The 14,908-nt window shown below is 37.5% G+C and overlaps 3 protein-coding genes across 5 annotated transcripts; all 3 read left to right on the top strand.

The window, feature by feature from the left end:
• Positions 1-96: 96 nt before the first annotated feature.
• acot9.2 (acyl-CoA thioesterase 9, tandem duplicate 2) lies at positions 97-5,299 on the top strand. Its single transcript, XM_089125843.1, has 15 exons — positions 97-793; positions 889-1,019; positions 2,241-2,286; positions 2,395-2,565; positions 2,701-2,738; positions 2,813-2,896; positions 3,029-3,132; positions 3,213-3,286; positions 3,369-3,436; positions 3,627-3,738; positions 3,828-3,918; positions 4,502-4,587; positions 4,672-4,759; positions 4,831-4,981; positions 5,075-5,299. Exons 1-15 carry the CDS (start codon positions 780-782, stop codon positions 5,134-5,136), a joined length of 1,320 nt encoding a protein of 439 aa, XP_088981969.1. The 5' UTR covers positions 97-779; the 3' UTR covers positions 5,137-5,299.
• A 1,021-nt stretch (positions 5,300-6,320) lies between these two features.
• Positions 6,321-9,786, top strand: abhd10b (abhydrolase domain containing 10, depalmitoylase b). Its single transcript, XM_039667036.2, has 5 exons — positions 6,321-6,480; positions 7,473-7,656; positions 8,197-8,308; positions 8,737-8,874; positions 8,988-9,786. Exons 1-5 carry the CDS (start codon positions 6,387-6,389, stop codon positions 9,327-9,329), a joined length of 870 nt encoding a protein of 289 aa, XP_039522970.2. The 5' UTR covers positions 6,321-6,386; the 3' UTR covers positions 9,330-9,786.
• Positions 9,787-11,629: 1,843 nt separating this feature from the next.
• tagln3b (transgelin 3b) lies at positions 11,630-13,982 on the top strand. Of its 3 annotated transcripts, none has more exons than XM_089125661.1 (5): positions 11,630-11,786; positions 12,243-12,496; positions 12,583-12,757; positions 12,992-13,094; positions 13,216-13,982. In XM_089125661.1, the coding sequence occupies exons 2-5, from the start codon at positions 12,317-12,319 to the stop codon at positions 13,355-13,357; spliced, it is 600 nt and encodes a 199-aa protein (XP_088981787.1). In that variant the 5' UTR covers positions 11,630-11,786; positions 12,243-12,316; the 3' UTR covers positions 13,358-13,982. The 3 variants fall into 3 exon arrangements, with proteins under 3 accessions (XP_088981787.1, XP_039522969.2, XP_088981788.1); XM_039667035.2 differs by having other exon boundaries at positions 11,651-11,786; positions 12,275-12,496; XM_089125662.1 differs by having other exon boundaries at positions 11,656-11,786; positions 12,248-12,496.
• The last annotated feature ends 926 nt before the right edge of the window (positions 13,983-14,908 follow it).

Raw genomic sequence — 14,908 nt, 5'->3', positions numbered from 1 at the left:
TCTCTCTGTTATATTTTTCAGTCATGCTATATATGTTCAAATAGTCTAACCAGTAACAATTAAAAGTTTAAGATCTCAGTTAATCAACAGATACATTTAATGTTCATAAATTATTGCTAGAAATGTTTTGTTCATCATTAAAGTCGCGTTGTGTACAGGGGTTACAGGTGTTACAGAGGTTAGTTGGCACAGATCCTAAAGTTATAATGAGGGGACAAATATAAAGAACTTGAGCATTTAATTCAAACCAGAAGCAGTAAAACATTCAGCAGAATTTCTGCCCATTTTTAACCATATTATTAACCAAAACAAATACTATGTGTGTGTGATTGTTTGTGTATGAGTGGCACTGAAGATATTCCTTCATTTGTTTAAAACATTTTTACTGAGGAAAATGTTAGTGAACGATAAAGCTAACAATTGCTGCCACCGAGTGGCCAACTCGTAATATTGAAAGAGTGAGAAATAGCCAGAGCCACTACGTCATGACGACAGAATTATATTTAGTCATGTTGTTGAGATGGTTTTTTTTTTACCCTAAATAACGCTCATTACTCGCTTTGAAAACGTTCTTAATAATGGGTGCAAATACGTTATAAACTGGACCATTGTGTGTTTTTGTTTGTTAAAACTGAGTATTAATAAAAGTAGGCTACTGTGAGCGGAGGATCGAGAAGTGAAAGAAAATCAAGATCAAGTTCAGATGAGATTTGTTGTTGATTTGAAAGAAAAACTAACGTTCCTGCTATTCTCAAAAGTAGCGAGGGAAGAACAAAAACATGTCTTGTCCACGGTAAGTTACATCTGTATCTTCTGACTCGTATGCCTATTGTATCTGTAAGACTACTTGTTTCTTTTTACGTTGATGCATGTCTTCACCCTTTGCAGGCTTTTTCGTGCCTCTCATGGCAGCTCACTCGCATTGTATAGGGTCTTGAAGTCTGCGGTGTCCTTCACGTTCAGGAAGTTTTCCATGGGTCAAATATCCCGACAAGGAAATGCACTTGATATGGCTGAAGGTAACAACAGGAATACACTAGGCTATGCGGTGAACGTCATTTCACCAAGTGCAATGTTCCTGGATCAACTTTCCAAGCAACCATCAGATTTGAGGGAGAAGTTCACAGTTTATGTCAAGTTTAGCATTACAACAATTCAATTAACATTTTTACATCATTCTATCATTTCCCTTTGATTTTAGGGATAATATATGGGTAGAAAGGGTACAAAGTTTTTGGACAGGAATTGTCTAACTTTGCAAAATCACAGTGACCATCACACTTGTCATTCCTAATTTGTATTACCGGCATTACCTTTTGAAAATATGTTATATTGCAGACTTTTAAAGTATGCAGGTTTAATCTTTTTTGATTATTTTACGCAATTAACAGGATTCCTAAATAAATAGCTAAAGTTAGACATTGTTCAGTGAAGCTTTGAGGGTGTTAATTTGATCATTTGAATCATTTATTACATTTTTATGTCATATTGGTTTCTTTCAGACAGCACAGACTAATATCACTAAACATCACAACATTCATCAAATGCTTGTTGTTTTCCCAGCAGCAATGATGTTGTTTTTTCTCTTGTAAGCAATGGTAAAACGGAAGAAATTTTAATTTCCCTTCATATATAATTTATTCTGAATGTATATTGAGCTTTTGAAAGTTATTTTTACTAATTCTCTGCATGCAGCTGCCCTCCTGCTATTTTAAGGTATACAAGCATGTAGTCCATACTTAGTATATACTTAAGGTGGCAGTGGCTCAGTAGTTCATGTAGGTTGTATGCAAACCAAAAGGTTGGTGGTTCAATCCCTGGTTCCACCTGACCAAGTGTCGAGGTGTCCGTGAGCGAGACACCTAACCCTTGCTGCTCCCGACGAGCTGGATGGCACCTTGCATGGTATGAATGGTGTATGAATGAAACACTGAATGGGTGAATGTGAGGCAATATGTTAAGCGCTTTGGTGGCCATTGGGTCTGTGAAAGTGCTATATAAATGCATTTTATTTACCATTTAGTACATCTTATGATTTCATTTTTTTTATGCTTTACCCTTCTGTGTTACCTTTCTGTGTTTCCTGTTTTAACATAATGCAATTGTCATAATAATTGGCTTTAAATGAATCAACATAGTGTGAAGATAAACCATCTGTGTTTCTAATACCAAAACTAAAAGGCTAACCAATGACTCTTACTATAAAAATACATTTTGCTGGGGGTTTTTTTTTTTCACAGTTCGCAACCGGCTGAGAGAGATAGTCGGGGCATCTACCAACTGGCAGTATGTTACTGATGCATCATAATTGCAATAATCACACATTATTCTGGAATAAGCAAATCAATTAGAAATGCAACTGGACAAAAAATGCATTTTCTCCATAACATACAGAGACCATCAGCAAGTATTAACTGAGCGTGCATCTCTAAGCCAGTATCTTGCTCGGAGTCAGGATGAACTGCCTGCAAAGACAATGAAGGACAGTGCAATCGAGGCTCATCTTCCTCTGGGTACCCAGCCTGCCTTGAGAGAGAAATATCTCAACTCTCACAACAGTGTCAGGTACTAAAAGACCATTACCATGCACACGCAGCATGCTTATTAGTTGCTGGTTGCTTGTATATGCAAAAAAAAGAGTGAATGTACTGTATATCTTTCTGATCACTGTTTTAAGCCAAAATGCTTTTTTCTTCACAGGTTTGGACGGATTTTGGAGGACTTGGACTGTTTAGGAGGTACTACAGATGTATGCTGTGATTATGTACATGAACACGTAGGGTGTTATGCTGTCTCATTCTTGTCTCCTTAGTGCTCATCTGTTACTCTCACACATGGAATGAGGAGCAACAAAGATCTCCACTGTCTATTGTCACCGCCCTAGTGGACAAGATCGGTACTGCATCTCATTCATGCAGAAATAGATACAGTATACAGCTAGTTATTATGTTGCCATTCAAGTTGATTGAATGTAAAATTGAATGCATGATTAATTATTTATTCATGTGCTATTGTTAATATGTATCAGACATGAGACAAAACATCATCTACCCAGACTGTGACATCAAGTTCACAGGTCATGTGACATGGGTTGGAAAGACCTCAATAGAAGCTAAAATGCACATGTCTCAGGTATATATTATTTATTTTTTTTAAATATACGTGTTATATGTTGCACATATTAAAATAATTAAAATAAAATGAACTCTCAGTGTCAGGATGGGGCTTACACAGATGTATTAGATGCCACGTTTGTAATGGTGGCTCGAGATCCTGAAAACAAAAGGTATCACAGCTCAATGATACAGTCGATAAGTCAGAAATTGATATGCGGTGTCAGTGAGTTGATACGTATATTCTTTCCTAAGGGCAGCTTTTGTAAACCCACTCAAACCAGAGGGCCCGGATGAAGAGGCAATTTTTCTACAGGGTGAAAGTGAGTACATTTTATTTTGTCTATTATTCGTCTTTTCAACCCAGATGGATTACATTTATTTAAAAAAAAAAGGTGTGCGGCTTGTAATTTATTAGAGATAAATTCAAACTATTAAGTTAATAATTATGCAAAGGGTGCCTTAGTTTATTTATTTTGGCTTCTGAATTAATTACCAAATTCACATTCTCAGTTAACAAGAAGAGGCGTGTGGAGCTGAGCACAGCCTCTCTTCTTAAAGTGGCCCCTACAGCTGAGGAGAGGACTCTCGTTCACAACCTGTTCCTCAACACTCTAGACTCGAGGTGAGATTTATTATCAATAGACATATAAATCGCTGTGCCTTTATTTTCACTATGGGTATAAATTAATAAAATAAATGCCTTTCCTGTAGACGTGTGAGTTTCCATAGTCGTATTCTACCACCAAATTCAGTGTGGATGGAAGATGCCAAACTGAAAGGGCTTGAAATTTGCCATCCACAGGTGAGAAAATCAGTATTATAAAAAAAAAAATTAAATAACTTTTAAAGTACCCCTCTAATGCTATATTAAAGGTTCATAATCTTATTTTGGAGGTCTCCTACACTAGGTTTACATGATGCATCCAAGGCCAAAAAGACACCTTACAATAATATACTGCAATGTATATTACTTTTCTCATAATATACATTACAGCATCACCTCTTTTCTCAAATTGTTCATTTTAATATGACTCGGGACTACCGAGTTGTCTCAGAGAGTGATTCGTTTATTTTGTGCACGAATAGTAACGATGCCTCCAGTTTTATCACAACAGTTCCTTCTCGACATGTACCAATGCCCTTCCAGACTTCAGCTACAACTACAGGGCTCATTAAAGTACACATTGTTCGTGGGCAGCTAGTGAAGAACATAGGCTGCCATAATGCAAATTTGTTGCAAACTTACATAAGTTCATACTGGAAGTTCGCAAACAGCTATATTACATACTACACTACACTACAAGGTCATTTCCCCAGAAATTCATAATAGGGGCACTTTTAAATATTGTAACCATATATGTGAATTTAATTTGTTCTTTGTACAGGAAAGAAATATCTTCAACCGGATATTTGGTGGTTTTCTGATGAGAAAGGCTTATGAGCTCGGTCGGGCCAATGCCTGTGCATTTGCGTAAGAAGAAAAACAGCTATGTGTGGAATATTTGCTGTGGAAATGTTATTGATTTCTGCACATGGCTGTATTTGTGTCTTTCAGTGGATGCAGACCAACAGTGGTGGCTGTCGATGACATCTTATTTCAGAAGCCAGTAGAAATCGGATCCTTGCTCATGTTGTCTTCTCAGGTTAGTAACTTTTGCTGATGCTGCTTATTTAAATATCATTCACACTAACAGCACTGTGATATTTTAATCAGGTTTGCTACACAGAAGGGATGCACGTCCAGGTCAGGGTTCACACAGAGGTGCTTGACCCATTGACCCGGCAGCACAGCACCACCAATGTGTTCCACTTCACCTTTCATGTTGAGAAGGAGGTCCCATCTGTTGTACCACAGAGCTATGGAGGTTAGATATAAATATAATTTATATTATATATGCATATCGTTACACTCCATTTGAATAGAATTATTCATAACTTGATATTGTTGTCATTTGCAGAGTCTATGCTTTACCTGGATGGAAAGAGGCACTTTGATGAGACAATGAGGACCCAAAGTTGAGTATTCTGGGATGTCTGGAGAAGATGAAATGCACCATAAAGCTTCTCCAACATTCATTACTACAGTTAAATGAGTGTGTGTGTATATGTAAATTCTGCTTTAATTTTGTAAATGTCTAATTACAGCTGTTACACAAGTATGTAATAAATTCAGCAATCGCTAATTTAACGTTTATGTTTGTAATTTTTCTTAAGCTCTTTCAATGACGTTACGTTGTTTTAAAGGGGTAGTTGATTATGATTTCACATTTCTAAATTTAGTTAGTGTGTAATATTGATTTTTGAGCATAAACAATATCTACAAAGTTACAACGCTCAAAGTTCAAAGCAAAGAAAGATATTTACTTTTACAGAAATCGTTTTTTTTTAAGGACTACAACAAACGGCTGGTAGGGACTACACAACATTCGTCCTGGGTTAGTGACATCTTAAACCCAAAAATTTACCTAAAACCTGCCCCTGGGAACATTTTCATCTGCTATTTTTTCATACTTATTCAGACATTGATAGGGTACCTGGCCTTGAAAAGTGTGTGGTTACATAATTTTAAAAATGCATTACTTTCCCTTCCTTTTCCATCAGATCTTAACATTTTGAACATCTTGTTTTAAAATGGTAATTTCCGATGCTTCCTGGAAAATCCTAGTGTTGTGATAGTCTTTCTTTTCTTCCCTGTTGTGACTTATAGCCAATTAAATTGCCTCTCTCGAACAAGAAAAATGTAAGATGGGACTTGATTTTGTCCATTGAGAATTGATTGGATCATTGTGGCTTGCTATTACTGTGATCTCATGTTAGCTTGTCCTCCTGCCGTCACATCACTAAACATGTCGTCAGAAAAGAGAAATCGTTGCAAGAGTGAGGTTATTTTGATTCAAGCTTAAAAAGGGCACAGTAATTAATAAAAATCTCTATAATCCTAATTCAGAAAACCCGGCAATCTTGTAAATTAATTTGGTCAAAAACTGCATGAACATTTTATTCTTTCAGTCAGAGGTGAAATTCTGGCCTGATAGATTTTGCAACCGCTCAAACTAATATTATCTTTTTTTAAGTTTCTTTGGAAATTATTTGAGTACTACAGGTGCAACATAGGTTTTTGTGCATAAAAAGTGAGGGGAAATTTTAATTCCACGGTGTATTTGGCAACAACGTAAAGGTTTGCAATGGGGGATTTCATGTGCGTTTTAAAACATGGCAACCCCGATATTCTCGCGTTATTATCTCAGCGGTGGTGGGTGGTGAGACAGCATGGCAGCGCTGGTTCTGAAGCATTGTTGGAGAGGACTTTTGCTAAACTCGGGTAATGGAGCTGTCGACGCTGTCAGACCGAGGGTTTTGGAAGGTTCGTACTAACGTTACTAAACTAACAAACTAAATTTAGGTTACAAACAAGCAAACTATGCTTGTTGAAAACTGGACGAATGAAGGGGGTGTGGTATCAGGACGCCTTGGGGGAGTGGGACTCACTGCTCAAAGATTGAATTATAGTGATATTTAACCTTCAAAACTGTAAAAGTGTGCTTCAACTTAAAGTCTTAAATGTTTATGGGATTCAATGTATTCAAATCAGGTTTGTTAGGAATTGAGTTAATACATGTTGTTGACGTGATAATGTTGCAGAAGATTTCTATTTCAACTTCCTTATCAATCATTTAAAAATCAATCACGTTTTCCCGAAAAAATATTAAGCAGAATAACTTTTTTCAACATTTATAATAAGAAGAACTGTTTTTTTGAGAAGCAAATCAGAATATGATTTCTGAAGGATCATGTAACACTGAAGACTGGAGCAATGTTGCTGGAAATTCAGCTTGGCATTACATGAATGAATTGCGTGGGGAAAAAAATAGAAAACAGTTTTAAATTGTGATATTTTAAAAAAAAAAACAATCCAGAATATTTTGATAAATACAAACTAATAGACATCACTGACCCCAAACTTTTGACTGGTCACAAAATGCAGAAATAAACTTTGAAGGGATAACTGTTACTCCACTTTTTTTTCTTCTTTTTTTGGAAATATGCTCATTTTACAACTCCCCCAGAGTTAAACAGTGAGATTTACCGTTTTCGAATCCATTCAGACGATTTTCTGATATTTGGAAAAATGTCAGTAACCAGACAGTTTCTGGTCTCATTGACTTCCATAGTAGGAAAAAAATATAAACTATGGAAGTCAATGGGACCAGAAACTGTCTGGTTACTGATATTCTTCTAAATATCAGAAAATCGGCTGAATGGATTTGAAACTCTGAGCGAGGTGTAAAATGAGCCTATTTCCAAAAAAAGTGGAGTATCCTTTTAAAGCCACATACTGCTATGTGTGTTTTGCAGGAGTTAGACATAAATCTACAGTACAGTACATATCACGGCCAGACCAACCTAAGCTGGCCTATCGTAGAGTGAAGGGCAAGAGTCCTGGTGTCGTGTTCCTGCCTGGATATGGATCCAACATGAGCGGACAGAAGGCAGAGGCCATGGAGGAGTTCTGCAGATCTCTAGGTCATGCCTACCTGAGGTGTGTGTCTGATATTCACAATCACATATATGTGCAAAGGTCTGAGACTTAAAGCTGACATTATGAATTGTATATTTACATCAAATTGTTTTGCTGATAATATATTTTGTGATAAAACAATAGAAGTATTAAAGTCCCGTTGAAACAAGTAGTGACAGATCTTTTCTTTTGTATTGTTACGTACATCTGAGTGTTGTTGTTTTTTATCGAAAAAGAAAAAAAATGTTGGACATGGACTTGGTTCTTCTATGCAAAGGTTGTTGATTCAAGTTTGACATGGTCATTGCACTCATGACTGGAGGCAGATAAATGCGACATCATAGTCCTGCATATCTCACTACAGAGCAGTTTGATGTTTACACCATGATATTATGATGAAACATGAGGTTAATCTGACTGCAAATGAAGCATTTTCTTTTGATGTCCCCTCTTTACATGTTGCTTACCATAATTTGGATCAGACAAAACCCCTTGTCAATTGAAAAACTGTTGAATTCCACTAGGTGAAAGTTCACACAAAACTCTTACGTGGATTTACAGGTTTGATTACTCTGGTCATGGAGCTTCTGAAGGGGTATTTTCAGAAGGCACCATTGGAACTTGGAAAAAAGATGTCCTGTTCATGTTAGACGAACTTGCTGAAGGTCCTCAGGTAAGGCATCAATGACTTTCCAGATGCTATCTAAACATTGACGTGAACTATGGTAACCAATACTTGAAATTTGTCCTCTGCATTTAACCCATCCAAGTTTATTAGGAGTTGTGAGTAGTAAACGTACTCTGCAAGGGTACCTCAGTCGTTTCCTACCAGTATTTACAACCTTCAGGTTACCAGTCTGAACCATTAGCCCACAACAACTGCCCTGTTAGACGTTATAATTTAGGACCAATTGAAGAATTGCCAGTTGTTGCATTTTAAACTAATTTATATAAACCAAAATACATATGTTATTTTCCATTTTGGAATAATCATGCTCAGTGTTTTGGCTTTATTCTTAATTAATTTTAAAGAGTGTCACTAGAGGTCACTAATGCCATTGAACACTGGTTTTGACTGTTAGTATGCATGTTGTCTCCTAGATTCTTGTTGGCTCCAGTATGGGTGGCTGGCTGATGCTTTTGGCTGCTATTGCTCGCCCAGAGAAGACAAAGGCATTGGTGGGCATTTCCACAGCAGCAGATCATTTTGTTACAGCCTTTAAGACACTTCCTATAGAGGTGAGATGCAACTAAAGTAGCGGTTGCATGTTCACATTACATCACGTTAAATGTCTCAAATGTTGGGGTGGTGATATTGGAAATTAGTCAGAGAGTCTACGTATGTTATTCAGGTGAGAAAAGAGTGTGAGGACAAGGGTTCATGGACGATCCCCACGAAAAGTAACGAGGAGGGCATGTACACTGTGAGTATGGATTTCCTGCATGATGCGGAGAACCACTGCATCCTACAGAGCCCCATCCCTATCACCTGCCCGGTTCGTCTCATTCACGGCCTGAAAGACGAGGACGTGCCCTGGCACATCTCCATGCAAGTGGCTGAGCGTGTGCTGAGCCCTGACGTGGACATCATTCTACGGCGCCACGGCCTGCACCGTATGGCTGAAAAAGATGACATCAAGCTCATTGTCTACACCATCGATGACCTCATTGACAAACTTACCACCATGGTGTGAGCCACCGTTTTGGAACAGGTTACCATGCAACTAGCCTTCGGACCCTCTCCCACTTGTTTTTGCCAAACACTCACTTCCTGTTTTATCTCGCAAGACAAGAATGATGGGAAAAGAGTGAACTGTGGGAGGGCAAAATCTTTCTTTTACATGTTTAACCAGTGCAATGCTGTGCCATTAAGCCTTTAAGGCAAAGCTGCTGTTTATCTAGCACAAGATTTGTCTAGATCTCCTGTGCCTTTTTTTTAACCATTTTTTCAAACCGTTTTATGCAAATAAAACCTCTGTATACCAATACATAATGATATACTGTATTCCTCTGAGGAATATTCCAGTTTCAGTGCAAGTTAAGCTCAGTCGACAGCACAGAATTTTAAAAGTAAATTCATCTGATCCATTGATTAAAACAATGGATCTGTTATTTTAATTTTTTTAACTAAATAAAATGTCTCATCGTTCACTTCTGTTAAAGTTAGATCTTGTGTATTTGAGCTGTTTACTTAATTTTATTGTCATTTTGGTGTTTATGGCTTTGCGTTGTCATTGCATACAACTTTAAGTGATCATTTTCTCTCTCTCTCCCACGCTTAAATCATTGTTTGCATCTTGTGACTATAATATTGAAAAGGTGAGTATTTTAAAGTTTATGAATTGGCCCCATTAATTTCTATTATACGTCACCGTAACCCAGATTGTTTTTTGGAAATTCACTTTTGTTGTAATCAACATTATGCCACAAACACTGGATAGAGCTTGTGCTGAAGCCTAAATGTAAGGAGTTAAATGGTGTGTGTTTTATTACATTAGCCCACCTGAACATCCCATCAGGCACAGTATACTGAGCACATTATATCAATCTGACCTTTCAGTTCTTCCTCACCCCTGCACTCCTTGTTTGTTTGGAGGACATATTGGGCCACTGCTCTATGAACTGCTTGGTTGTTTATTAACATCCAGGATTAGTGTTGCTGTGTTTAATGGTCCGGGGGCTTTTTCTTCTTTTTTTTATCCCCTCGACTCAATCGCTTTATAGGATGAACAAATTTAATTTAGGCTTTAGTTTTATTGGTATAAACATTGATCTGCAAAAATAAACTGAAGCTCGAACCTCAACTGAACGCTTGATACGTGAGAATAAACCTCATTGGTTCGTGTAGAAGCTCAAACGAGAATGAACATCATTGGTTCTCACACGTCAAGCGAACATGTTTGAACTTTTTTTTTGACTAAACCGCTCAATTTATGTGGATTAGTTTTACGATTCTCTTTTTGAAGCTTAAAGGAGTAGTTCACTTTTAAAAAAAACTTTTGCTGATAATTTACTCACCCCCATGTCTTCCGATGTCCACTTCTTTCTTTCTTCAGTTGAAAAGAAATTAAGGTTTTGATGAAAACAATCCAGGATTTTCTCCATATAATACACTTCAATGGGAACCAAACAGTTCAAGGTCCAAATAAAATGAGTTTCAGTGCAGCTTCAAACGACACCAGACGAGGGTCTTATCTAGGACCCTTCGAGTCATGACTCAAAAAAAGGTTTGTTCATTTTGATGAACGAGTTTGAACAGGAGAGTCACAAACGCTCATCACAGAACAGAGCAAGGTGAGCATTTGTGGTTATAAAACTTAAGCTTTTTTATTTATTTTTTAAATGACTGATCGTTTCGCTAGATAAGACCCTTATTCATCGTCTGGTGTCGTTTAAAGCCCTTTGAAGCTGCACTGAAACTCTCATTTGGACCTTGAACCGTTTGGTTCCCATTGAATTCCATTATATGGAGAAAATCCTGGAATGTTTTCATCAAAAACCTTTCGACTGAAAAAAGAAAGACATGGACATCTTGGATGACATGGGGGTGAGTAAATTATCAGCAAAAGTTTTTTTGTTTTTTTTAAAGTGAACTTTAATTGTGTAGATGTCATGGAGGTAAAGAAAGCTCTCAGATTTCCTCAAAAAGATCTTCGCTTGTGTTCCGAAGATGGGGTTGGTACGAGATGAGGGGAGGGGGTGAGTAATTAATGACAGAATTTTTACTTTTGGTTGAACTTTTAATTCTCGCCTTATGAAAATGCATAACGTTGTAAAGAGGTAGCTAAATATAAAATCTTGTTTTTAAAATAAGTGAATTCACCATTGCTTATGTAGGGCGATTTTGTTCCATGCATTTGTTTGAACAGTCTTGCTATTCCAGACAAGCTCATGAATGTCAATTGAGTCAGGCCGCCGCTACTTGGTAACTTTCCATCAGCGTTTCCATCAACATAAGCTACAAGCTAATTAATATTCACAATAAGCCAAGGCCAAGCCTCCACCGTAGTAGGGTTCCGCACTCCGGCCAGTGCGCTCGTAGCCACGCCCCGTCCCCGCTACATGGATGTTTCAGTCCAGCATCTCCAGCAGTGACCACAGGAAGGATTTGACCTCGCTGCGACAGAGGACGACACGCACATCTCCCTTCAGTAAGTAATACGTTATCCTTGACAAAATAATTTGTTTGTGGACATCGCAGCCAGAATTATCGGTAGGATTAATGTAATAGTTTAAAACTAATTTGGGCTAAACCTGCGCAGGCAGTTTCTTTTTGCATCTGCACGCTCTATCTAATTCTAATAAATAATAGGATGATTGCATTCATCATCTTTTATAAAGTTCGAGATAGGTTTAGATTGAAACATATCCTATAGATTTTCATTTTCTTGAAGTCACATGGAAACAAGCATGGACCACACCCCGGTCAATATTACCCCTTGTCAGTTCGTGATCTTAATATACAATAAAATATAAACACAATACAGGACAATTCATATTCTGCAGATCTTAAAGACTGATTCTGACAATTAAGATTTGCAAAGACTTGCAGGCACTTTAAGTACCCAACAAGTAGCCTATACAGAAATCTCTCTCTCTCTTTGTAGCACAGGTTCAGCTAGTGTCTTTATATATATAGGCTTCTGGGGAAATAGCTTGAATTATTAAACTTAAGTGACCAATGGCGAACCGAGGACCCAGTTATGGACTGAGCCGTGAGGTGCAGGAGAAGATCGAGCAGAAATATGACACAGAGCTGGAATCTCGACTGGTGGACTGGATTGTTGCTCAGTGCGGAGGAAATGTTGAAAAACCACAGCCAGGGAGACAAAACTTTCAGAACTGGCTAATGGATGGCACTGTAAGTAAACTTCACTTTGACAATATCACACCAACATGATTCTGTTCTTGTATTTACCTGAATTTTCCCTTTATTTATGTCTGCAGATCCTCTGTAGACTCATTAACAGTTTGTATCCGCGTGGTAAGGAGCCTATTACGAAGATCCCAGAGACACAGATGGCCTTTAAGCAGATGGAAAAGATCTCCCAGTTCCTTCAGGCAGCTGAAGCCTATGGAGTAATCACCACAGACATTTTTCAGACAGTAGACTTGTGGGAAGGTACAGTGAAATTTGTTTTTATAAGTTCTGGAGCAGCACGTCTTGATCTTCGGAATTAGCTTGTAAAAGCATGCGGCTGTAGCAAATTAATATAGGAGTTTTAAATTGTTTCGAAGGGATTGCTTTTAACCAACCAGGCCTTTGAATGCTTTCTGGGGTGATGTACTGTAGTATGCAAGTTGCGTTCTTGGTGTGTAGCCAAACTTCAGTGCTTGTTGGTTCCCTTGGTTAAAGGAAAAGACATGGCAGCCGTCCAGAGAACTCTAATGTCGCTGGGTAGCGTGGCTGTCACAAAAGACGATGGACATTACCGAGGTAACCGGGACTGGTTTCACAGGTGAGGAAGATTTCTGCCAGACTAATTCATAATGGTGTGTTAAGTCCTGTCTGGTTGGGCTTGTAAATGGACTTTGTTGTGTCTCAGTGTCATGTGAACTCTTTTTGATCTCGTCTGACAGGAAATCTCAAGGCAACCGTCGAGAGTTTTCTGAGGAGCAGATGCGGCAGGGTCAGAATCTGATTGGCTTACAGATGGGCAGTAACCGTGGGGCATCTCAGGCTGGCATGACTGGTTATGGCATGCATCGGCAGATTATGTGAAGGTATACGAGTGCCAAGCAACCTGCATAAACACCCAAAAAACCTTAACACCCCCCTCCCCCCTCACCTCAGCCCTTACCAAGCAGTGTTCTTTGATGGTGGCAGATGAAGATGAGAAGGGGTTTTAAGACATTAGAGCATGCTAGATATATTTATTTTATTTTTGGTTTGCTCAGCCTGTGATAAGATGTATTTATTTAATGTATGCAAATAGTGATAGTGATTCTTAAAGTTTTATCTAAGCAAGTCAAAACAACTGCCTTATTCTGTATGAGCAAACAGTGTGTTGATATACCAAATAACAGACAGCAACTGTAACAGTTTACATAGTGTTCGAATGAAAAGTAAAAGGACAAATGTTTGCCCTTGCAGATACTGTATTGCACCTGTTGATATTGTGATCTGCCCTTTTGCTGTTGGAAAAATGGAAAAAAACGAGAACAATTAAGAATGTCAATTCACATACTAACCAGTACTGTATGCAGATTAATAATAGTCGATAAATGTATAAATATTTGTTTGTGTCGTCCATTGTTGTATGTGAACATTCCATGTCAGTTTCATAAGTTTGGTTTTTGTGACCATGTTTGATCAAAATGTTTAATAAATTGGTACCTTAACATGATTGGTAAATGCGTTCTTGTCTTCATTAAAATAATATTTCAGGTTGCATAAGTTTTAAAACTAATGAATTTTGTAAAAAATGTTAAATATATCTATAGTTTTTACGATGGTTATTTAGTTTGATTATAGGCTGTCTATACAGATCTAAAATGTTCTTGATGTTACATTATCATTTTTTATGATCAGGAGATTGGTTTCTAGTTTATTAAAATCAATAAAATGTGGTTTTATAAAGAATTAAGGTGTGGTCAATTTCGCGGGCATAACGTCACTTTCAAATCAAGCAAATTTCTGTTCATAAATGTGGCGAGTTTGTGTGACCAACTTGAACAAGAGCGAAATCTGTTTGGGAAACTTTTTTTGCCCAACATGCGAAACACAATCTAATGGAAGCTTGTTTCCGCCACCAAATTAAAAATTGCAAAAAGTTTTTTCAGAATTGCGAGATATAAACACGCAATTGCGAGTTATAAAGTCAGAATTGCGAGTTATACATTTTTTATCGCATTTGCGACTACCTTATAAGTTTCCCACAATTCAGAATTTTCTTCGCGCAATTGCGAAATTATTTTAATTGTGAGTTTATAACTCGCATTTCGGACTTTATAGCGTACAATTGTGGGTGGAAAAAAATCTGAGGGGAAAAAAATTATTTGTGGGATAAAAGTTCAAGCTTCCTATTGAAAATTTTGCCCACAAACTTTCACTGAGCGACAGTAAATGTGACAGCACCTTAAGACTGAAACGTTTTTAAAATAAAATTTAAAAAAAAGGTTCAGTTGGATTTCGCCTTCACAATTTAATACCTAGCCTGTTTATATTTCTGCTTGTTGTGGCTCTGTTATAAGTTTTCTTATATGGCTGTAGAAACCTTTTAGCTCTAATTGAAACCTTTATGTTTAAGAGTGGGAGGAAGAGAGACATATT

Source organism: Pimephales promelas, chromosome 22 (genome assembly GCF_988280905.1).
Source record: "Pimephales promelas chromosome 22, fPimPro1.hap1.1, whole genome shotgun sequence".
Taxonomy (NCBI): Eukaryota; Metazoa; Chordata; class Actinopteri; order Cypriniformes; family Leuciscidae; genus Pimephales; species Pimephales promelas.
Note: the sequence above shows the minus strand (reverse complement) of the source record. Positions and strands in the feature narration are given on the sequence as shown.